The sequence below is a fragment of the Gadus chalcogrammus genome, chromosome 4, assembly GCF_026213295.1.
Source record: "Gadus chalcogrammus isolate NIFS_2021 chromosome 4, NIFS_Gcha_1.0, whole genome shotgun sequence".
Lineage (NCBI taxonomy): Eukaryota > Metazoa > Chordata > Actinopteri > Gadiformes > Gadidae > Gadus > Gadus chalcogrammus.
The window spans coordinates 35,228,444-35,253,257 of NC_079415.1; the positions used below are offsets into that span (position 1 = coordinate 35,228,444).

General features: G+C 43.3%; 2 protein-coding genes, 1 long non-coding RNA gene and 1 pseudogene across 6 annotated transcripts; 1 reads left to right on the forward strand and 3 right to left on the reverse strand.

Moving 5' to 3' along the window:
• Positions 1-891: 891 nt before the first annotated feature.
• LOC130381425 (uncharacterized) lies at positions 892-3,283 on the reverse strand. Its single transcript, XM_056589052.1, has 8 exons — positions 3,196-3,283; positions 2,949-3,039; positions 2,607-2,723; positions 2,450-2,525; positions 2,123-2,374; positions 1,655-1,826; positions 1,370-1,518; positions 892-1,251 (listed from the first exon to the last, which is right to left on the reverse strand). The coding sequence occupies exons 1-8, from the start codon at positions 3,228-3,230 to the stop codon at positions 1,064-1,066; spliced, it is 1,080 nt and encodes a 359-aa protein (XP_056445027.1). The 5' UTR covers positions 3,231-3,283; the 3' UTR covers positions 892-1,063.
• A 72-nt stretch (positions 3,284-3,355) lies between these two features.
• LOC130381043 (THAP domain-containing protein 10-like) lies at positions 3,356-5,835 on the reverse strand. The gene is made up of 5 exons (XM_056588464.1): positions 5,397-5,835; positions 4,404-4,545; positions 4,016-4,238; positions 3,790-3,916; positions 3,356-3,466 (listed from the first exon to the last, which is right to left on the reverse strand). The coding sequence occupies exons 1-5, from the start codon at positions 5,745-5,747 to the stop codon at positions 3,356-3,358; spliced, it is 954 nt and encodes a 317-aa protein (XP_056444439.1). The 5' UTR covers positions 5,748-5,835.
• A 1,682-nt stretch (positions 5,836-7,517) lies between these two features.
• LOC130381420 (zinc finger protein 664-like) lies at positions 7,518-13,900 on the reverse strand (annotated as a pseudogene).
• A 5,420-nt stretch (positions 13,901-19,320) lies between these two features.
• Positions 19,321-21,971, forward strand: LOC130381452 (uncharacterized). Of its 4 annotated transcripts, XR_008895396.1 has the most exons (7): positions 19,321-19,442; positions 20,223-20,280; positions 20,553-20,603; positions 20,675-20,718; positions 20,977-21,040; positions 21,127-21,212; positions 21,422-21,971. It is a non-coding gene; the product is annotated as an uncharacterized LOC130381452 (long non-coding RNA). The 4 variants fall into 4 exon arrangements; XR_008895395.1 differs by having other exon boundaries at positions 20,675-21,040; XR_008895398.1 differs by having other exon boundaries at positions 20,675-21,040; positions 21,132-21,212.
• Positions 21,972-24,814: the final 2,843 nt, after the last annotated feature.

Consider the following 24,814-nt stretch of genomic DNA (forward strand, 5'->3'; position numbering starts at 1 on the left):
CGGGAGAGAGCAGTAAGCGTGTCTGTGTCGCTGTGTTTGGCAGGTGTCTGTGTGGGCGGTGTCGTCCCATGGAAACTGTGGTGGAGAGCTTGTGTTGTAGGGAGGTGAGCGCGTTTTGGTCGCTGGTCGAGGAGCTCACCCCGCGGCCAGCAGATGTAACGTGCCTTACGCAGCATCCGGGATTTGAGGCATGATGCCTGAATCCGTTTGTGCTAAAAATAGCATACACACACTTCAGGCAGGATCATGGTCCCCTTCAAGCCAGCACGCACGAGTATGTTCATGGTTTATGTTTACTTTACAAATCTTTTTACACTGAGTCATTTGAACCAAGTTATAGGTGACAGGAGATTTGTTGCATACACAATAAACATGCATAAGAAACAGGCTTAAAATGACGTTTCCAACCCACTTACAGAGTTTTAAACGTAAGAATCTTTCCTACTTATCCCTAGGCAATACCGGTACACTGCGTACAGGCAAGCTATACGCTGGGCTTATGGCGTTTTAGGGAGGAGTATAAGGAAGCCTCTACCCTCTTGTGTGGTTTCAACCATCTTGTTTGGATGAAAATGAATAAAAATAAGTTATGCTTATTCTGTTGTGATCATTCAATTGCCCTTAAAATGTTATAAGTACACAGAACACATGCATTTTGGATAAAAAAAAAGTTGATTGGCATTGCTTGTAATGGTTACTGAACAAAGACACAGGTTGGAATTAAATCTATATAAAAAAATGAAGGGCTAGACCCGCAATGTTTAATTCTAATTCTAATTAATTCTGCAATAGTGTAGTCATACCCGAGGGTCAGTTGATGGTTCTCTTTTTCTCTCACACACACACACACACAAACTATTTCATGCATGCATACATGCAGTGATACATGCAAAAGCACATCAAGCAGACACACAGTGAGCCCAGACAACACCGCACACAGAGGTTGACAAGGCACAGGTAAAATGATTACCAAATTATTTTGAATTATATACAAAGAAATTTCATGCAAATAATAACAACTAAATCATTGGACTTGTCCGTGGAAAAAAATAATAATGTGAAATTAGGTTTTCTTGAAGCGTGACTGCCGGGCTAGGTAGAGGCTGATGGCCTCCTCCTTAGGAATCTGTTCGAAGGATTTGGCGATGGGGGCGGGTGCATCGGAGGACAAATTGGCGCCAACCTCTCGAAGAACCGCGGGTGAATTGTCGTAGCTCTCCCGAAGGGCCTTCATTAATGATGTTGCATAACCTGCAGACATAATAATAATAATATTAATAATAATAATAATAATACTTTATAAAGATCATTGTCACTGATCACTCGTGCGCCATCTCAAAATATGATAGAACTGCCTGACACTGCTTACCGTATGAGGCTGCCTCTTTGATGGGACGCACCACATGGGCACCTTTTCTGAAGCGCGGATACCGCACGCAGTACTTCTCCGTCCCGTCACTTCTCCGTGCTGTCTCGCGATTGGCATTGTGATTATAATGCAGCGCCGCTAAGAGAAGCCTACAAAATAACACATTTGAGAAAACCTTTGAAACTTGGTCTATGACAAAATACTACAATAGGCACGTTAATAGGTACTATTATTACTATAAAAGGCATAATAATTGGCAGTGTTATTCCATTGGATAGCACTGACCTGCTATACATCCCAAGGTATGAAAACCCTGTGTGCTTGGGCGCGAAGTGCAAGATGAGGGAGTGGTAAGCCTCAAGGGAGAAGGTCTGGTGCTGTGGAGACAGCTGACGAACATCTTTCAGCAAGGCAGCCCTCATCATTATGTTCTCCAACTTGACTGCTGCCAATGAGCCTGAAAAGACCAAGACAGGTAGGCAGGGAGGCAGACAGACACACAGACAGACGGAAAACGTACAAATAGACAGGAAGATGGATACAGACAGAATTCCTTTTTGAAATGGAAACACATGAAATTGTCCTGCATATGAATTATAGCAAACATAAACAGTAAACAGAATGTTATGAGATTGCCAGGGAATGAAAAAATAATTTCATCACGAAGGTCACATGTCAAAGCATCCAGACAATTACTCAAAGACAGCAACTAAAACAAAACTATGTAGAGCGTGCATAATACCAGTACTGTACCTGGGTCCAGCCACTCTTTGTTGCGCTGATCTTCGTCTAGAGGGCCATGGGCACAACTGGAGAAGGCAGGGGTGTCATGGTCATGGATGTCCTGGATGTGGTTCACTAAACTTCTCCATTTGGCCTCCATGACCGCTGGGTTGCCATCTGGGGTTGAGGCTGCAGTCCAATAGAGGTGATTCACTATAGCTGGCCTCCACAACTGTAGTTGGTCACACTCTTTGGATGCTGCATCCAATGCCTTCCCCAGACCTGTTTTAGAACAAATGGTATTAATTGATATGCACTAACAAAAACTGCTTCAAGGTTCCAAAAATGGATACATACTTTTTGCAATGTGCCACACGTCAAAATAATGCTGTGTCCCTTCAGGGATCAGCTCCTCTCTCACCCATTTGGCAACCTAAGGAGAAAAAACCACAAACATCCAGCTTCAGTGCAATTCAGATATTTACATTCTATACTGCATTTTTATTGTAAATACCTGGCGATGTCGGTCCGTGATCAGCGTTGCCAAATGCAGGTCGTTTCCCCTCAGCAGGCCAACACTGCGCTTGAGCCCTTCAAGCTCACACCATGAGCTGTTGGGGACCTCTGAGCTCTGCAACATGACATAACAGTGTAAGTGTAGAATGCAGGTGGTGTTGAAGGAGGCGTTAATGAACCGAAGCGTTGCTGGTCCAGGCATTATGATACACTACTCTAGTTAGGCAATACACAATAAAGCTCTATGCATGGTTGTACTAGTGGAAAGATGTTATATTAAGATACAATCCTTTTACCAAATTGCAGAGTTCATTTCTTTGTCTAATAACATCAGGTTTACCTGAACAAGCTGAACATCCACCACCTTGTTCACTCTGTCCTCTATCAGAGAGTATGACCCATACTTTGCGCAGTGCCCAGGAGAATCTGACCTGGAATTAATTACAATTTATGTTTCAAGTTTTTCAAACCATGGTCTGTAAAGACAATCCACCATGTCAACTGCAAATGCCAACTAAAGCCACCCTACATGATAACAAATAACAAAATCAAAACGTGGAACTGGTCTAGCTCTCACACTGGTTTACCTGCAGTCACCAGCAAGAACTAGCCCGCCATCCATTGCCCGTAGGTCACTAAAATTCTTGGCTTGATCATTCTGCCAGGCCTGAACGATTACTGGGATGGTGTAGCAGCGCTGATGGCGAAAGAAACTGCTCGCACTGATGCACTGCAGGCCAAACAGGGTCAACAAGTAAAATGAATGGCCCCACTTAACAGGAGGTTGCAGGTTGGCATGTTCCTGTGGAGCATTGGCTGGTTTTGCCAGAAACGGTGGTAGCCACATGATGCACAGACCTAGATATGTAAGAAAATAAAATAAAACATTGTAATCAACAGTATATCAGGATTCAATATAGAGTAAGTACTGTACATTACTGGTCAAAGGTTTCATATTTTCAATGAAACACACATGACCAATACAGTATAACACTCAAATATGATGGCATCACAAACCAGCAGACTTAAGCCAGCCTGGTACATACATTGTAAATTAACTGGCAAGACAGTCAGAGCTATCAGATTTTTTTTCTACACTATTGCAGAATTAATTAGAATTAGAATTTCAGATTTTCTAATCAGATGGCCACGTAAACAAAACTGCATAAACAAAACTGTACCTGCTTGATCTTAACAAAAGTTCCTTCCTGCTGCACGATGCTCCTATCCGACCTCTCACAACAGGCCGGACAGATGGCAAAAAGGCCCATCAGCTCCTCTTGGCAAACAATGAATTTGTCAATGCAACTACAACAACAAAAAATGAGGGGGAGGGGGGCGGTGTCATTCAAACTAACAAAGCATTGAGCATTCAATATGGTCTATGTTGGTTTTAGATTATCTCACTTGTGGTGGGGGTCACACGTGTAAGGTGGCTCCTCATCAAACAATTCCTCCTCATCCATCGGCTCTTCGGGCACCCACGACAAGTCACTGATGACAGTGGCATTATCATCATCATCGTCGTCAACTGTCTGTTCAGGACTAGCGAGGGGAGTGGAGGTTTGTGGGCTGATTGAAGTCTGTGTGCCCACGCTAACCATCTTGGGCTTCAGGTTAACCTGCACAGCTGTGGCAGAGGGAGTAAACATACCCAAACATATGACAATCATGGCAAATCTAAGCGGCTATGTTTTGGTGTAGGCTATGTATTCATTTCATCAATCTGTATGGAAATGTCCTACTTGCAATGTTTTAGACATAATATCTACCCCTTAAAATACCAAAGATTTACCGTGAGACCATCGGGGGGGCTTCAAATAACATTGTGTCCCAGCATCAGAAGTGGAGGAGGGCAAGGGCTGATCCCCAGTATCGACACTCTCCACAGTGTCTACACTGTGCACGGTCTCCTGCTGTGAGGCGTCTGTCAACATCTTGCGAAAACAAATATAAAAAAGTATATTAGTATAAAGTATAGTATATATAAGTATATAAAAAAGAAATGCAAGGGTGTAGTGGTGAAATAAGAGGTAGGTAAACTGAATACTTAGATCAGTGATTCGCAACCAATGGTAGTACATTTACTGTATTGGGAGGTAGCTAAACTCTGAAGTGAGAAGTGGATAAACTCTGTTTCTCAAATTTCAGAGGTGGGTAAACTGCGTTTACTTGCGTTTAGCGTCCACTACAGCCCTGACGACACGGTCACGGTCAAATACAGTAGGGTGACCAGACGTCCTCTTTTTCCCGGACATGTCCTCTTTTCGAGACCTAAAAAATGCGTCCGGCAGGGATTCCAAAAACGTCCGGTATTTTGCCTCGTCGCAAAAAAAAAAATATATATATATTATTGTTATTATTATCTTTTTATTTTTTTTTGCCTCGTCGCATATTTGTGTTTCTGGGTCTTTCACATAACCTACTAGTTATTACCATTGTATATGTCTATGGTTATTACGGCCTTCCAAGTTCTGGAAATGGTATCTCCCTTACGTTCCACCTTCTTGCGCGAGCTGACTGTAGAGAGAGTCTGTCATTGGGCGACCGATCTCATGTGCTCGTTGAGAAGGTGCCGTGTATAGACGGAATGAAACCCCCACTGAAGTACGTAGGCTCACGATACAATTTTGTTTTGGCTCATATTCGTGAATCAAGAAATATGCTCTTCTAATGTCAGACTGATCATGCTTGTAGAGGAGGCTGTGTCAAAGGGAACACGGTATGCAAAATACACAGATCTAGCTAACGCGCAGCTTGTAATTAGCAGCTATAGCATGATGCTTACCGTGGCAATCTCTCGCTTGCGGCAGACGGTGTCTCTCGACCTCGGGACAGGGCAGGCAGAGTGGTTTGCATGCACAGACGGCACGGCGGTAGGAATTAACTTCGCCGTCCTCTTACTCTTTAAACCAAGTGAGACCATCTTGGCATCCCCTGGGTGGTAATCCTCCTCCTTGAAATGCGCGCTGCATATTCTGGAGTACGCGGTAACAGAGCTAGCTGAAAAATCTGCCCGCCTAACCTTGACAAATTGCACCCAGCTTCGGAGAATCCCTTTGTCCTTGGGGAAGCAATGTACCCTATGTCCACTTTTGCTGGAGTTGTTGCACCCGCCACAAATACAGTAGAAAACCATGTTATCTACTTATATATCTACTCTCTCTCTCTATCTATATATATGTTATGCTATGCTATGCTATGCTATCCCTCACTATCTATCTATGTTATGTTATGTTATGTTATGCTATGCTATCCCTCACTATCTATCGATGTTATGCTATTCTATCTATCTATCGATGTTATGCTATTCTATCTATCGATCGATCTATCTATCTATCTATATCTAGGCTATCTCTATTTATGTATTTACTTATATAATCTGACACTGTCTCTCACTAGCGGCTTCGGCTGTCGTCCAAAAGCGAGGAGTACCTTATGTGACGTCATGCAATGCATTGTGGGAGAAATAAGAATCATCGCTAACCTGTGGCTAATAACCACTAATATATCACCTACTTTTCCTAATATTTATATTTTGTGATACCCTACAACATCAAATACAATGGATAATTGTTTAAATGTTTATTACCAACTAGAAAATTGCCAGAATAGAAGAAAATAGAAACCTGCACCATGCCCTTTAAAGTACTTGACTTTCTCAAGATTGTTGTCGCACAATTTAATTGTCTGCGATGGCATCTTTTTCTTATTTCCAAACATCATACACTTAGTTTTTTCTGAACGACACATCAAAGACGTATCAAAGTAAATGCATGTGGAACAATTTGGGGGCGGTGAATCCTCCTTGGTGCAGTTCACCTTCTGAACTGCAGCCACACACACACACACACACACACACACACACACACACACACACACACACACACACACACACACACACACACACACACACACACACACACACACACACACACACAAAGAAGAAAGACCGAACACAAACCCTACCCCTGTTACTGAACACACAACATGAAGGATTCATCAAGATAGGCTTGTTCTCCTTTCCCAACAGTAACTGAATTACTCAGAGTATTGAAGAAACACTTGTCACTACACTGTCTTGTGTTTCAACACATTGTAGTAATTTGGAGCTGATTGGACAATTCAGCCAATGAATCTAATAGCCTACCTCCCTCAGCAGCATTCGTGCATTGCACAATATAACTATATCCAGAGAGAAGTGATAGTTTGATAATTAGCAGAGAGCCGTAAAAGCACTTTCTACCCATTTCAGTGGAGGAATTGGACTCCTCAATCACGCAATGTTATACTTAAAAGGAACAAGTAAGTTACATATTAATTAAGTCTTTTGGCATGTATTTGCATTTGAAATAGACCTTGAGACTCGGGTAAAACACTATAGGACATTGATCATGATATGCCTCAATATCAGAATAACAACCATGGGTCTAATAGCAATAACTAGTGGAGTGAAAGTGAAAGCAGTGTAGGCTTGTCCAGGCCCTGCAAGTCAGGAATTAGGCAATGAATCAGAATACATTTTTAGCTAGTGGGCATCCCAGAAACCAATTCTATATTTTCTTGGGGAGGACCCCCGTCCATTACTGCACCCCACCCACGAATTGGATCACCAGCCGCCGCTGCAAACAGGGAGTGAAGGGGGACCAATGCTAGGAATCTTCTGACTTTGTCCCGTTAGAATAATGCTGCCTTCTAGAGGGAGGACCGGCCGAAACTGAGCATCACTGAGATCTAGACATTTAACCAGGGACCTTTTAAAATGGATCATCTTCAACCGTTATCGCCTATTATGATACAATCCATCCAAGGTAGTTAGCATTAAGCGCACGGAATGGAAAGGTCAGTGGAATGAACAGAATCATGTATAATGTGGGGTTCAATCGCAGTCTATTTCACAAGTGAACTTTGCAGGCTTTTTCTAATAACAAAGATAACGGTAATGACAATGTTGTGGCAATATCAAGCGTAACTTTAATATACAAATTATATGAACCCTCAACTCAATTTCAATGAATTTCTATCCATTCTCCATGGTCCTAGAGATACCTTCCGCCCTCTCTAATTGAAAGGTGTTTAGATAGTTTCCATTTGCAACTGTGGGCACCAAGTTTGATACTGAGGCCAATCCACAGACTTCTTTGCAATTTAACTTGGTCTCTCCTCTGGCCAATCCTAAACTCCACGAAGGCCCCTCCCCCTGACCTTTGTATTTACCCACGATGTGAACGTTTCCTATAAGAATCATGTACACCCATCGTCTCATTGACTGTATGCTTGGTAACTTTGCTGCCTGTATCTTCCCCTGATCAAGCTCTACATTAAATCAAATATTTTGCTGTCAGAAGTGTCCTAGAAATAAGTTATTCAACACAGACATCGATTATTAATAAAAACAGAAAGCGAATCAAAAGTTGAAAGCGTTTAATTGTGATAAAAAGAAAAACTAAAATCAGTAATTTAAACCAATACCAGACAGAGGTCTCAATCAAAGCGTCCCGTTACCCCGTGCCAAACTGTGCTTGAGCATGTGCAAACGCAAACTGTTTGGGTCGCTGTAGCTGGCGTTGCACTGCAGACACACGCAGGGCTTCTCCCCAGAGTGAGTCCTCATGTGGATCTTCAGGTTGCTTGTCTGACTGAAGCCCTTCTTGCATTGATCGCACCTGTAGGGCTTCTCGCCGGAGTGAGTCCTCATGTGGATCTTCAGGTTACCTTTCACAATGAAGCCCTTCGTGCATTGGTCACACCTGTAGGGCTTCTCGCCGGTGTGAGTCCTCATGTGAAGATTCAGGCTGCCCTTCTGACTGAAGCACTTCGTGCATTGGTCACACCTGTAGGGCTTCTCCCCAGAGTGAGTCGACATGTGGAACTTCAGGGTGCCTTTCAGACTGAAGCACTTCGTGCATTGGTCACACTTGTAGGGCTTCTCGCCGGTGAGAGTTCTCATGTGGATCTTCAGGTTGCTTGTCTGACTTTAGCGCTTCGTACATTGGTCACACTTGTAGGGCTTCTCACCGGAGTGAGTCCTCAGGTGGCTCTCCAGGTCGCATTTCCGATGGTAGCTCTTCAGGCATTGGTCACACCTGTAGGGCTTCTCCCCAGTGTGAGTCCTCATGTGGATATTCAGCTGGCCTTTCTGACTGAAGCACTTCATGCATTGGTCACACTTGTAGGCCTTCTCGCCTGAGTGAGTTGTCATGTGGATATTCAGGTGGCTTGTCCGACTGAAGCACTTCGTGCATTGGTCACACTTGTAGGGCTTCTCCCCAGAGTGAGTCATCATGTGGCGCGTCAGGATGCCTTTCAGACTGAAGCACTTCGTGCATTGGTCACACCTGTACGGCTTCTCGTCGTTGTGGGTCCTCATGGGGACGATCATATTGGCATTGTTGGGAACAACCTTTCCACACAAGACACCGGGCCGGCCCTTGCGGCCGCCCTGATGCCCAGTCAGCTCCTCAAGGCGGACGAGCCGTACGCTGCAGTTCAGGCTCTTGGCCACGCTGTGGTCAGCGGACAGCGAGCTCAAGGACTCCAGTTCTGACGCGGCAAAGAGGGTGTCATGGCCGTCCACCGCCAGTGGGCCCTCCCCTTGTCCGTAAACGCTCGGGATGCGCAGCTCCCCGTTGTGACTTGACATGTGGGAGGAGCCAGGGGCGTCCACACGCAGACTCTCCGAGGTGGCGCCGCGCTGCGTGCTGCAGTCTCTGATGTCATCGTCTTCTTCAGAGAGGAAAACAGAGAAAGAGAGAAAGTTTTTAATGAATCATTTTCACAAAGCTACACAGTATGTACTTTGTACAAACTTGTGTATTGGAAGATTTATATTTTGACATTCTAACTTCTATTTGTTGATTATGCATTTTCCTTGTCGCCCTTTGGATGGTCAAGGGTTAAAGGCTCCTACTGGGAAGGCAAAATCGAGTACATTCTCAGTTGATCAAGGTTGTTTTGTACATGCCTTTATCACTAGTAAGCTTGATTACTGCAATGGTCTCCTTACAGGTCTCCCAAAACAAACTCTGAGGAAGCTTCAGCTTGTTCAGAATGCTGCTGCTAGAGTTCTAACAAAGACCAAAAAATTTGATCATATTACACCAATTCTGAAATCGTTACATTGGCTTCCTGTAGGTCAGAGAATTGATTTTAAAATCATGTTGCTTACCTATAAATCCCTACATGGTTTAGGCCCAAAATTATTAACTGATATGCTTCCACTACATCAGCCTTTTAGACCACTAAGAAGCTCTGAGACCAATCTGTTAATTATCCCCAGAGTAAACACAAAAAATGGGAAAGCAGGATTTAGTTACTACGCAACAAATAGCTGGAATAAACTCCCAGAGGATTTAAGACTTGCCCCAATTCTGAGCACCTTTAAAACAAGACTGAAGACTTTTATGTTTGCTATAGCTTTCTGCTAAATCTGAAATACATTGCACTTTCTAAAAAAGCTTTTTTAACTTTGCCTTTATTTTCTATTTTAATACTAAAATGCCTTTTAACTTCTATTTTTTGCATATGTTTTTCTTTTACTTACCTATTATTTTATTTTATTGTATGACAATGTTTATATGTGAAGCACTTTGAGTCTGCCTTGTGTATGAAAAGTGCTATATAAATAAAGTTGCCTTGCCTTGCATAGATGCAATGTGTATTACTAACCTACGGCGGGCATGCCTCCACCAATATCCTCTTCAAGCTTGATTGAAATGGTGTCTGGGGTCTGCTGCTTTCCACATAAAGAAGGAAACACACACAAGACATATATTCTGTCATTTTCACAGAATAGTTTTCAATCCCCACTACCGACAGAATAGGCGTTTTTACATTGCCAAGCTGGTTCGGTCGCAAACGCGACCGAACCACGCCCTGCAATTGCACGCCCTGCAATTTCAATGTCTTGCCTTCGTATTTTTTTTATTCAAGACCCTCGCATGCAAGAATGAGTTCACATCTGAGTGTAGGCTAAAACGCGATTAACTATTTACAAGTGAAAAATGGTAACATATTCTTTCATTTGCTAACCACCAGTTCCTCGCAGCGACTGGACCAGTGGGAGGAGCCAGGGGCGACCACACCCAGAATCTCTGAGGTGGCGCCACACTGAGTGCCACGGTCGACAAAGGCATCGCAGTCTTCTGCAGACAGAGAAAAAAAGGAAAAATGAATTGTTTTGGTACATTATTTGCATAAAGGGAGGCATTGTGTATTTGTACACGTGAAACGAACACCAGCGCAAAATTATCTGATCACAACATGACATGCGAAGCGCAATAATTCTATTTCGACACTATAAAGCAACAACGTCTCCTTCCCTCTAAGCTGATCAGCTAACATTCATGCATTATGAATTCATTGATGTTTGAGAATGATAAACCAGCTCATGTGGCATCTGTCTTGAAACCCTTCTGGGCTCTTGACTAATTCCATCTTTGAAATGCAACTCCCAAGTTTGACTCGTGTTTTAGCAGGGCTCTGGTCCTGATGCTTTTTCAAAGAGGACCAGGCTTTTTAGCGCAGGAAGAATCTAGCATCAGCCTAGAATCTATGCTGCCTACAATCTACCAAATCAAAGGTAAAAAATACTCAATGCCCAGGTTTGGTTGCGAGCGTAAGTCACCATGGTGATACAGCGACGCTAAAAGAGATCGACTTTCATGGTACAGCTTAGGGCTGCACGATATGGGCAAAATATGATATCCCGATATTTTTTGGCTGAATGGCGATATACGATATATATCTCGATATTTTCTATAGAGTGGGTTAGATGTTTTTTATGTAAGTCAAAAACCACATGTGAGATGTTGCAAGCACTTATATTAAAACATAGGTCCATATGACTGCAACATGTGATTTTGTATCGTTATTTTCAACAGAATTCAATGAACATGTTAAAAAAAAAAGGGACGTTTTTCACCTTCTTCACAAAATAATCGCCTATGCAAAACAATATAAAGCTGTAGGTTACACACATTAGCTACCATTAAGAGCATTGGCTTCGTCGCATTGTCCTGCGTACTACGGTGAGGGTTTCAGTGCGCCGTAACTTTAATCCCCCTCCCCCTCCCTTCTCCGTTCCATTTGGGAACATGTTTGGTTTCATTTCGCTTGTTTTGTATATTTTAATTAATTAATTAAGAGCGTCACCAGAGGGCGCCCCCAACACATTTGCCGATCGCCGGCCCTGGTTTCGGGGCAGAAGAAACTGTCGCGGCCGGTGATGCAGCAGCACAGCCACGGAGTTTTACGCATTCCTCATACTGCACTTTGTGCCGCTGCTGTAAATGGTGGAACAGATTTGTCGTGCTTCAACTTTTAGTCGCAACGGTTTTGCTACACTCTACAGGTAACCTGCAGCTGCTGCTCATCTGTTTTTTTTAAACCCAAACTATTTCCACATTATGGAGCCGTTCTTTCTCCTCTTTTCGTCTCCCGCCGCCGTCTCGTTTTCTTTACGGGTATCATCCATGCTTGTTGTGTTGTGAGGGGGCGGCGGGGGTGGGAATGAGGCGTCTTTGCACACGGCACGTTCGGAAAGAGAGGGGGAGGGGTCGCGCTCACAGTCTCCAAGGCAAGCGCTGTAGACGCTTGAGCGGGAAACGGACCATTTTAACGCATATCGATATAAACGATATTGTCAAGTCTTGTATCCCCTTGGAAATTATATCGATATATCGTACATAGCCGATATATCCTGCAGCCCTAGTACAGCTAACCCAGGCTTTCAGCACAACATACCTCGCTAACCCTCTGATCGAGCTTCGTAGTACAGGCCCCTGGATTGGGCTTCGCGGGTTTGTTTACCGGCGTTTCTATTGTTACCGGTCTTGCGTGTTCCAACAGTTTATTAGGTGTCATGCCGCTTTTCCACCGCACATGTAGCTCGACTCGACACGACACTACTCGACACGACTCGACACGGTAGCAGCACGGGTGCTTTTCCACCGCAAATAGTACCTCCGGGACGTGGGCGGGGTCGGCTGCGCGAAAGGGCCGTGACGTATTTTTGTACGCGACGCAAACAAGACCTACGCAACCCACACATGGACAGAACCCACATAACAACAATGGAGGACATCGATGCGATGGTATTCGTGTTCGTATTATTAGCTGGCATGTTGAAGAAGTTGAAGAAGTGCAATATGTTGGCTGCGGCGCTGCTATGGCTGTTACCAGCATGGTTGCCATGTCGCTCTCGTGACTTCGTCACCCTCTCTGACCAATCAGTGGCCGGCCGTCTGACGACGTCACCTTTTAGCATCGGCTCAGCCGCTTGGAACCTAGAGCGAGGCGGTACTAGAAAAAGCAGCCACTTCAGGTACCAGATCGCGGTGGAAACGCAAAAAATGCGAGCTGAGTCGAGTCGAGTCGTGTCGAGCTGGTACCATGCAGTGGAAAAGCGGCATAATGCCGCTTTTTCACCGCACATGACTCGACTCGACACGACACGACACAACACGACTCGACACGGTAGCAGCACGGGTCGTTTTCCACCGCAAATAGTACCTCCTGGACGTGGGCGGGGTCGGCTGCGCGAAAGGGCCGTGACGTATTTCTGTACGCGACGCAAACAACACCTACGCAACCCACACATGAACAGAACCCACATAACAACGGCCGTCTGCCGACGTCACCTTTTAGCATCGGCTCAGCCGCTTGGAACCTAGAGCGAGGCGGTACTAGAAAAAGCAGCCACTTCAGGTACCAGATACCATGTTTTCGCGGTGGAAACGCAAAAAATGCGAGCTGTGTCGAGTCGAGTCGAGTCGTGTCGAGCTGGTACCATGCAGTGGAAAAGCGGCATAATAAATCGCTGTCTAATCAATACTTCATTCACTGCCTCTTCCGTGGTTATTACAATATTATGAATAGACTGCTCTGTAAAAAAATAAATAATAATAATTATACCAGATACATTTTCAGTCACTACCCAGAATTCTAGGCGCATGTGCGCCCAAATTAGGCGCACTCTGGAGCCCTGTACACACATAAATGATACTATCGTAACATCAGCGACAGTAACTTGGCTGTTAGCTGTAGCGCTAATGCTAAAGCAGCATTATAATGCTAACAAGGTAACCATATACAGTAAAGCAACACAATGATATGGCGTTAGTTAACTTACTTTTTCGAGTTTTGTAGCTGAGCCGAGGAGAGTTGGTACTGATCCAGACTTGATTTTCAGACGTTGAGCAAGTCCAGCTCTGTATTGGCCCAAGTTGAGGAAGCAGTCGTCAGTGAAATGTTTGGCGCTGCCGTGTTCTAGCAACGGGACGCCCATATGTTCCTGACCTCATCTTCTTCTTCTTCTTCTTGGGGTTTATCGGCGGTTGGCATCCACAACTTGGTGCATTACCGCCCTCTTCTGATCCAGTTAATGAATCAAAAAACAAAAATATCCAAACACTCACTCATTCACACCTTCTTTCTACTCTATATCCTACCATATAACCCTGTTTCTCTCAAAAAGCCAAACAATACTTTTAAACAATTCCTCTTCTTTAAACTTAAAATACTTTCCAAAGTATACTCCTGTATACCCAATTCTCTCAATTGATTTTTCATACTTTCCCTCTCCATCCCATAACCACTACAGTTCATTAAAACATGTTCCACTGTCTCCTCTACCTGGCACCCCTCACATAATCCAGTGGGGTGTTTTCCTATCAAATTCATTGTTTTATTTAGTGCACTGTGCCCCAACCTTAACCTAATCAAAATTTGTTCATCCTTCCTCTGACCACTATACCTTATTTTATCATTAACACTTTTTTGAATATTATATAAATATCTCCCTTTCTCCTCACTGTCCCATTTGTCTTGCCACATCTTGTTAACTTTTCCCCATATCAGGCTTTTAACTTCTGCCTTACTTAAACTGATATTCATTTCTACTTTTTCCTTCTCCAATGCCTTCTTCGCCATCTTATCGGCTTTCTCATTTCCCTTCACCCCTACATGAGCTGGAACCCATAAAAAATGTATTTGCCTCCCCTGCTGAACGATTCTCGTAATCGACTGTAGAACTTCATACAACAAACCTTGGCGACTACTTGAATAAAAAGACCTCATACTTGCCAAAACTGATGCTGAATCTGTACAGATCACAATTTTTCCAACTGAACTTGATTCCACCCATTTTAAAGCGACCAGCACCCCCAACATCTCCACTGTATAAACGCTTAAATTATCTGATGTTCTTCTATTAAACTCTATTCTTTTTGATGGAACAACTACTCCAAACCCTGTCGCTCCTGTCTCAGGTTGTTTGGCACCATCTGTAAAAACATGAACATACTCACTGTACTCTATAAGAAGATGAATATTAAAAACACTAGCCAGGTCTTTCTGTTCTCTCTCTCTCTTCTTTATACCCAACACAAACCAGTCCACCTCTGGCCACACCATCCTCCATGGCGGCATTAATGGATATACCACTGTTGGACTAAGCTTCAATTCACCCACACCAAACTCTTTCGCTATATCATTCCCCACCCGACCAAAATGATTCCTCTCACACTTCCCATAAACCCAGCACTCTTTCAACACTCCTTTTGTGGGGTGAGACTCACTGTGCCCTCGCAGATTAGCCCAATAGTTCCCCATCAAATGTTTCCTTCTCAACTCCAGTGGCATTTCCCCCATTTCTACCTGCAGAGCAGGCACTGGTGATGATTTAAAAGCCCCACTGCATACCCTTAATGCCTTAGCCTGAATCACGTCCAGCTTTCTCAAGAGAGACACTGCGGCTGACCCATACACTATACACCCATAATCAAACACAGATCTAATCATAGCTACATATATAGTCTTTAAAGCTGAACAGCTCGCTCCCCAATCCCTACCAGTCAAACATCTCATCACATTTATTACCTTTTTGCATTTATCCTCAATCATCCTAATATGGTCTGCCCACGTTACCCTAGAATCAAAAATAACTCCCAAATATTTAAATGAGCCAACTCTTTCCAACTCTTTCCCATACATCCTCAATTTCATCCCATCCTCAATTCTTTTCCTAGTGAAAAATACAGTTTGCGTTTTCTCTACCGAAAATCTGCACCCCCAGTCAAATCCCCACTCTGTCACCCCATCAATTGCAGACTGGACTTTACTAATAATATGCATCACATTTCTTCCCCTTTTCCACAAAGCCCCATCGTCTGCAAACAGAGAACTTCCTATATCCTCTGGTACCTTTGAAAAAACATCATTTATCATGATTATAAATAATAAAGGACTAATTACACTTCCTTGAAGAGTGCCATTCCCCACCATATACTTATTTGACAATTCAGACCCAATCCGGACTTGTATTTTTCTGTCAAACAAAAATTTCTTTATCCAGTTAAAAACCCTTCCACCTACCCCCATATTATACAACTTAATTAACTAACCTTCCCTCCACATCATGTCATATGCTTTTTCGATATCAAAAAACACTACCACCACTGACTCTTTGTTTGCCTGTGCTTTCCGTATCTCATTTTCAAGCCTTACCACTACATCCATTGTATGTCTCCCTTTTCTGAAACCACTTGACAACTTGTCAACAACCCTTTCTTCTCAAGCTCATACGTTAACCTTTCTGTCACTGTCAATCTCTCCATTATTTTACATATGTTAGACGTTAATGCTATTGGCCTATAACTAGAAGGTTTACCTGGATCTTTCCCTGGTTTCCTAATCGGAATCACCACCGCTTCCTTCCATACACTTGGTAACTTTCCCTCCACCCATACTCTATTATATAGTTCTAACAATTTTTCCATTCCTCTTTCTCCTAGATGTTTTAACATTACATAGATCACCTGATCTCCCCCTGGAGCTGAGGGCTTTGCTTTTTTAATTGCTCTCACAAGCTCTGCCATTGTAAATCCATCATCTATTTTCTCCCTAGTATCTACTCTCCTAACTAGCACATCAGGATAATTACTCAAAGTAACTTCTCTTCTCCTTCTCCCTTCCACTTTCAACTGATCAACACTATGCACCTTAGCAAAAGATTTGGCCATCAAATCAGCCTTATCTTTATCACATATAGCAGTTTGCTCCTCTAACGTAATCACTGGGTACTCCCACTCTCTTCTATCTCCTCCCATCTTCCTTATCATTCCCCACACTTCTCCTACCGGTGTTGTTCTTCCTATCTTACCACAAAACTGTCTCCAGCTTACCCTCTGTGTTCTCTTTGTAACTCTCTTTACCAGTGCCTGTGCCCTCTGATACTCCACCAAACTTTGTGTATTATGCTCTCTTTTGACTTTCCTAAATGCTTTGTTTCGGGCTTTAACTGCCTTGGAACACTCCTCTGTCCACCAAGGAACTAACTTCCTATCCCTTCTATTTTTACTTCTTGGAATAGATTTACTTGCTGCAGCAATAATTGCTGATGTAACACTGTTATTTACTGTATCTATATCTCCACTAGTAACAACTGAAACCATAACTTCTTCACTGACCAACTTAAATATACCCCAATCTGCTTTACTATACACCCATTTCTGAATTACATTTCCAACAATCACTTCTCCTCTTCCTCCTACTGAACAAAGTAACACATAGTGGTCACTACCTAAAGATTTACCTGTCAAAACCTCCCAGTTACTGATCCCTGCCAAACTTACTGACACCAACGTCAGATCCAACACTGACTCATTACTTGTTCTTATATCCATCCTTGTCCCCCTCCCATCATTCAAACAAACAAGATTATTGTCCTCCATGAACTCTTCAATCACTTTCCCATTCGTGTCTGTATGATTCCCTCCCCACATTGTGTTATGAGCATTGAAGTCTGCACACCATATTATCCTGTGTCTTTCTATACCTTTAATCCTAACTAGTTTATCATTCTCTAACCTTTGACATGGATTATAGTAATTAACAACAACAAACTCCTCTCCCCCCCTCCCATACCTCCACCACTATATACTCTTGTTCCGTTCCAATATCTAATACCCTGTATGATATACCTTGCTTGATAAATGTTACACACCCTCCACCAACCCCTTCACCTTCACTCCTGTCTCTTCTTATACCTACATATCCATAGATAATAAAATCTAACACTGGTTTCAAAAACGTTTCTTGAATGCATATTACTTGTGGTTTTTCTTTCATTTGACTTAAAAAATATTTAAACTCCCGGCCATTTGCCACCAAGCTCCTAGCATTCCACTGTAGAATTTTCACCATGGTTATGATGTTTTCTCACCGGCTCCTGACTACTCTGTGTATTTATCTCGGCTACCAAAGCCTCCCATTTTAACCCTTCCATCCCCAAATAATCCTTGGCTGCCTTAGCTATTATCTGTATGCTCGTTGTCTTTGATGTGGAGTCTCTAGTGGAGTTTATCACTGCTGCAACAAAAATCACCACCTGCTTCTTATCTACCCACACTTTATTCCTATCTTGCTTCTCTCCCACCGACTCCCTTGTCACTTCCCTTCCACCTCCCCAGGCTGCTACCAACCCCTGACTCTTAGCACCTTGCCTCTGTTTTACCACTTTCACTGCCTCTGCATAGGTCACTTTGTCCAACACTTTTACCTTCTGAACTGCAACTTCCTCTTTCATTATTTCACAGCCTCCAAATGTGACGACATGTTCACCCCCACAACTACAACATTTTAACTTGGCCCCCTCACACTTCCCATACTCATGATCCCCTGAGCATTTCGCACACCTCCTCTTTTCCTTACAGATTTTAGCGATGTGCCCAAATCGTTGACACTGAAAGCACCTCATTGGCTTAGGTATGTAAGCCCTCACATAGAAACACAGGAACCCTAGAAATACTCTATCTGGTAATACATCTCCTTTAAGCTCCACCAATACAGATTCACTCATTTCCTTTTCAGGGCCCCTTGTCATCCTCTTAATACTAATCACTTCTATGCCTTTGGCCACCAAGTTCTCTTTAATCTCCTGCTCCTCAATATCCAGAGAGATTCCTGTTATCACCCCTTTGCAACGTTTCTCTCTCTGCAATCCAACCTGCACCACCTTCACCACTTTGTTAACACCAACCATTGTTAGATTCTTTGTCAGAACTACCTGAAGCTCATCCGAGCAACCAATCAACAGATTTCCATCTCCTAAAACCCTAGCAAACTTTATATCACCGCACTTTCCTGTCAACTCCTTTGTTAGCTTTGACGGGTTCATTTTTCCTATACCTCCCTCCTCAGCAAACCGGACTATCATTTTGACATCTACCTTTTTCTCAACTCCCTCCTCCTCACTTGAGTCACTCACCATCTCCGTTTCGATACCATCTACACTATTAAATGTTCTCGCTCTTTTAACATCTTTTCCTTCTCTTCCCTGAATCTCCTCTTCTCTTCCTTCCTCGCTACTACTACTGCCTCTTCCCCTACACTGCCCCTTTTCTCCTACCTCCCTTTCTTCCCTCCCCTTACCTTTACTCCCTTTAGTCATCCTATACACTAGATAGAAAAGACGGGAAAAATTATAAAAGAGAAAGAAAAGAAACGGGCACCTTTCCGGACCTATACAGGTCGTCGGTCGGAACCCGCCTCTAGAAAACCACCTAACTCTAACCCCCACCAAGTGATACCCTTTTCCTTTATTACCTATGAACCACAATCACACAAGTCCAACAAAAAAGCTCAAAAAAAGTTTGTCTCTACAACCGGAGCAGCAGCTTCTCGAGCAGCGACCGACCGCGTTCCCTGAGAAGGGTCCAGCTGCAGGCTTGGGCGTTCCCGTCATGACACAAAAACGCCCATCGGGCGTTCCCGTCATGACACAAAAACGCCCATCAGGCGTTCCTGTAGCGTTTCATCGATCACTCAAGAAGAGGTGAGTGAGTTTCGCAAGGCATGCTGGGTATGCTACCCTTCCTTTTTTGGCGGTTTTACCTCGTAGTAACTTTCCAGAAAAACGAAAGGGTTATGGTCAGAGATTATGTCAGTAAGTATGATATTGTTTAATTGACAACATTGGCTGTGAAGTATTCTCATTTAAATCACTGATAAGCTGTGGTATCGTTGTATCCGAATTCGAATCGGATATAAATACTCGTGACGTGGTTCGGTGGCAGCGAATGCTATGCTATCGTCCATAAACGTTGAATATACTATTCAGAAATCAGCAACGTTTAAGACGGTTTGTAGGTAGAGGGTAAAGTTTGCAGCGAAGGCTTTGCCGATTATTTTACTGTGAGGTTAACATTACCAAAGTACATTGTTAAGTTGGATGTTAAGGTGTCAGCTGGCATGGTAAGAGGCATGAAATCGCGGCCACTCTGCTTCGTTGTGGTGACACACGCATCGGATTAAACTGTGCATGTAAACGTACTAGTACGTCTAAACTAACTAGTATGTTTACATGCATGGCATATCAAAGAATTCTGTCAGTTCGGTCGCGGCGCAACGAATGAATAAAGATCGTTAGCACTCTGAAAAACAGATGACAGATGTGCCCTCAGTTACTACTTTATTACCTCATTGATGACCAACGTTTAGGAAAACATGTACTTTTAATTCACCCTTGGGTGAAATCGAAGCGTAGTGTGTACTGAATGCGTGTTGATGATGATGCATATGAATTGCAACTTACACGTCTTCCAAACCTTTTCAGTACCCTGGCACATGCTTTGTCCAATGGACCATGGAAGGGACTTTACTTGGCTGACGAGGTAAAACGTGTGGCTGGCGCACGATTCATTGCATCTCGTAGAGTAGCATTCACTGGTAGACAGGCAGGCCTCTAGATTGTTTATTATGATTTAATGAAGTGTTCCTATGTGACGCTCATGGGCCCTGGTTGCTGCCTAAATGCTTGTTGAAAGTGCATTGTGCACTTTTTGTATGTAGTTACAAAATGAGGGTGGATATCACTTTATAGTTTATAGGCATTATATACTAATAAGAATCATTGACAAATCACATTCCCCTTTTACCACCACAGGACGCACCTCACCAGTATCAGAGCAACAGCTGTGGGGTGTTTATGCTGATGGTGAGATGCATTATTTTCAGAAATTATGACTAGTTTGCAAAACAACTAACTCATTTGCATGTTAATTTCAGTACGCAATGTATTCTACCCTCAAAAGCAATATGATTTCAGTGAGGTGAGTTCTTTCTAATCTCAATCAGATGTGTAGCATGAAATATAAGGCTTTTAATAATTTAGTCATCCTTACTGGAGGCTACAATTAACATGCATCATAGGTCATACACATTACTTTGTCTTCAGGTACTGCACTTACGGGAGGAGATGGCTACATCTTCACAATAATTTACACTGCCATAGTACACTGCTAAACAGTACTGTAACATGGATTTGTATTGGGCTATGAAGTCATTTAAAGCATAATTTTACTTTTCAGGGGGACATGCTCTCTATCAGGAGGTGGTGGTTTGACAGCTGTTGGAGACCTTTATGCTTGAAAGGTTTATATACTGTGTCCATGTTGCTATTTACTTATTTCTGGTGCTCACGAAGATCGTAGCCAATACACTTGTCTCTCCGTCTCTAGGCTAGCCCTGCAGAACTAGCTGGCTCCTTCTCACCCTCTCCATCTCCCCATCTCAGTCACACCTTCCAATCACTAAGCAGTGAAAGGTATTACATACTATGTCCATACTTTTCTATTTACGTATATTCTCTCTTGCTCTTTCTCAGACTTTTGATCGATCAGTGATTGCCTTTTTGTTTAATGGTGTGGGTAGTGTTGGTCTGGGCTTGTGTGATTGAAGGTTGATCATAATCCCTGTTTCTCTCCCTCTCTCTCGCTCTCCTTCACTCTTTTTTGGCTCTCTCGCTCTCTCTAGCCCTGCAGGACTAGCTGGCACACCAAGCTCACCCTCTCCATCTCCCCATCTCAGCTACACGCTCCAATCTGGCACAACAGAGGACAGGCCATTCTTACCACCCGAAGTCCTTCAGCAAATTGTACAAGAGACGCTGAGACTGGACATGGCGATGCTTGGCGTGTTCAACAGGGTTTCAAACACATTCCGAGAACTTATCAAGCCTCTCCATCATTCCATATATATAAATGACAGTTTGGCAGGGGACATTAAGCTTAATAAAGACAATCTCATATACATAACGGTTAGAAAGATGTACAACAATGCAGGCTGTGTCAGTGGCCTTGCGCTACGCCTCAAAGGCTTCTCAAAAAAGAAGAATTGGCCTAGCGCACCCCTGGTACTGAGGCACGTTGTATATGCCAGGTTTGTCATAAAAGATGTCTGCCTAGCATGTTCTTTTATTACTCCTTTTTCGTTTTATTTGGGACGTCTTTTTTTGCAATCCCTTTCATTTGTAAATGTACATACTACTGTAGTAAATGTATCTGCCCAGAAATGCTGGTATTTTATTACTCTTTTTTGTTTCTGTGACAAATGCTATACGATGTATGTAACATACATTTGTGCCTACGATGTATGTTGTAAGGTTAATTGTTACAGAGCAATTACTGTTATTTTGTCTTTATTGAAAACATTCAGTGGGAAAAGTAAGTGAACAAATGGCCTACTGTTTGAGCCTTCATAGTGTCTGGTAACTGGATTTGAACTGCATAATGTCCCAAGTGTTATTTTAATCTATTAATTATTTAATTTGGGCATATTCTTAAACTATACCAAACATCTCACTTATACCTAATACACTACCTATACTAACCCAGAAGATAATGAACATGAGATCATGGAGCCTCCCTCCCTGTAATGATCGGGTTGCATCAAGTTTGATGCAAAGTTTGGGCCGAGATTCGACACATAAATGTAAGTTAACATTCTGTAGGCCTAGCTGGCTAACGTACCCGTATTACGAGATCGAAGAAGGGGGCGCTAACGTCAGTTTTATGCTGCCCATACTACTAGATCGACGAAGAAGAACGGGGCGTTCCAGCCTGCGTAAACGAGAACGCCCAACACACGAGAACGCAGGGGGGGGGGCGTTTTAGTCCGCGTGAACGGGAACGCCCACGACACGGGAACGCCCATTTGTGTCTGCAGTCGGAGGATATTGCGTTCCCTCGCACACCTCCACTCCTCGACACTTCCGCTCGCAATCACGTGCATCACAGTCGCGCCCTCCCTCCTGACCTCATCTGACTCCCGCGCTGCGTTTGTATCCAGTAGCGTGGGCCTATGTCGTATTGGCTCCGGCTTCCTCATCCGTCTAAAGATGCTGCCAGAGCATGGACATAAGGATGGACCACGGACTGGCCGCCCATTCATTCCTATACAAACTGCTCAGTGGCGCAGGGTAACATACAGGAGCGATTTGCTTCGGCGTTATGGGGCCAAGACACGTGGCCTAGTCCGTGACGTACCGGATGCAGAAATATAGAACGCATGCGTGCCCACTCCCCCACTCCAACAACAATATAAAATGATACCGTAATGCACCTGTTCTTTGTCTTTGGATCTTTTGAATAAATGGATCAATACATGATGAATCACAATGATCGCAAGCAGAGGACCGTGAGAGTTATTGAGCAGCAGATGAACCAGTCCAAAAAATCGGACACGTTAACGGAGCACTGAACTAGGCCCTCTCGGATGCCATTTGTTTCACTACGACTCCTTTCAGCTGCACACCCTCTTCCCCAGCGAGATAAACGACTAATAAAACGCTTGAGGTGGCGTTTTGAAAAGAAAAAAATTAAAAAAATGTTTAAATCATGTTTAAATCAATGTTTTTTTTGCGGAGACACATTCCTGTTCCCCACTTGTATTGGAGTGAACGGAGATATCTACTTCTGGGTCCCATGATTTGAGGGACCCGTCCACAGCCCGCTTAAACAGCTGCAATACCAGGCTTGGCCGCTGAGCACTGGTGGATTGCGGAAGTATGCAGTGTTCCTGGGGGTTTGTGCCAGGCCCCCAGGATAGGGGCTTACTTCCGCAATCCACCAGTGCTCAGAGGCCAAGCCTGGTATTGCAGCTGTTTAAGATGGCAGTGGACGGGGGTCCGTCATTTCATGTGGCCCAGAAGTAGATATCGCCGTCCACTCCAATACAAGTGGGGAACAGGATTGTGTCTCCGCAAAAAATGTCTGGATATCAATCAAAGGCTCATAATTATAATTCTACCCTGTTCTAAAAAAATGTAAGTTTTTTTCTTTCATAACGCCTCCTCAAGCGTTTTATTAGCAGTCTATGTTGGGTGGGCAGCTGAAAGGAGCCGTACTGAAACAAACGGCTCCTTGCTATGGACCTATTTTGAAGTGCACGGCTCCATTAACTTCCGAATTAAATTAAATTCCGAATTAACTTCCATTAACTTCCAAAGTCTGAGATTTGTCCTTTTACTTAACATGAATGGCGTTGAACACGGATATATAACACACATATCATTGAAATAGCTGTAACAGGCACGGACGTATTGATTACCTGAATGATTATGGGAGACCTACGTAATTTTCATAATATTGTTAATTGTCTAATATTAACATTTCAGTTGCGTTGGTAGTGTTAGCAGGAGCACTACTAACACAGCAGGAGTCCAACAGTGCAACAACAGTAGACGAGACGAGCTTTAGTCTTCAGCCTCAAGGCATATTTATTTTGTAGTAAATAACTAAACTGCTCTTCCAGCCTTCATGATCAAGAGAATGATCAAATCCAGAACATTCATATTATAGGGGGCATGACGTCACCAAACATATCACATCTATTACCAAACTGATAACGCCCCCTTGTGGTGTGGAACAGATATACAGTACAGAATACATCACAGTCAATCATACATACTTATGTCAACACTCCCACTTATGAGTGACCTGTATCCTGTACAGCTTTTAACAATCAGAATAAACAAATACAGAATTAAATCAAAAACATATTTACTATTCATTAGATGCCTACACCAAACATGGCTCCTGAAAATTTCCTCAGTTTAACCTTTGATGTGACATGGTTACACAATCGTCAGTCTGACTGAAGTCTATGCCTAGAAAGTGTTTCAGCCTGCCTAGGTCCTTCATTTTAAACCTGGTGGAAAGCATTGCCTTCACCTGCTCTAGACTTATTGTGTTGTTTGATGCGATGAGAGATCATCCACCCAAATGACAATATCACCTTCCCTCCCTGCGTTGACTCTTTTGTGTACACACAATGATCTGCTGGGTTCTGAGTAAAGTTGTCATTTACCAAGCATTTGTGTAACATTTCATTCCAGTTACGTCCCGACTGTTTCAAACCATAAATTGA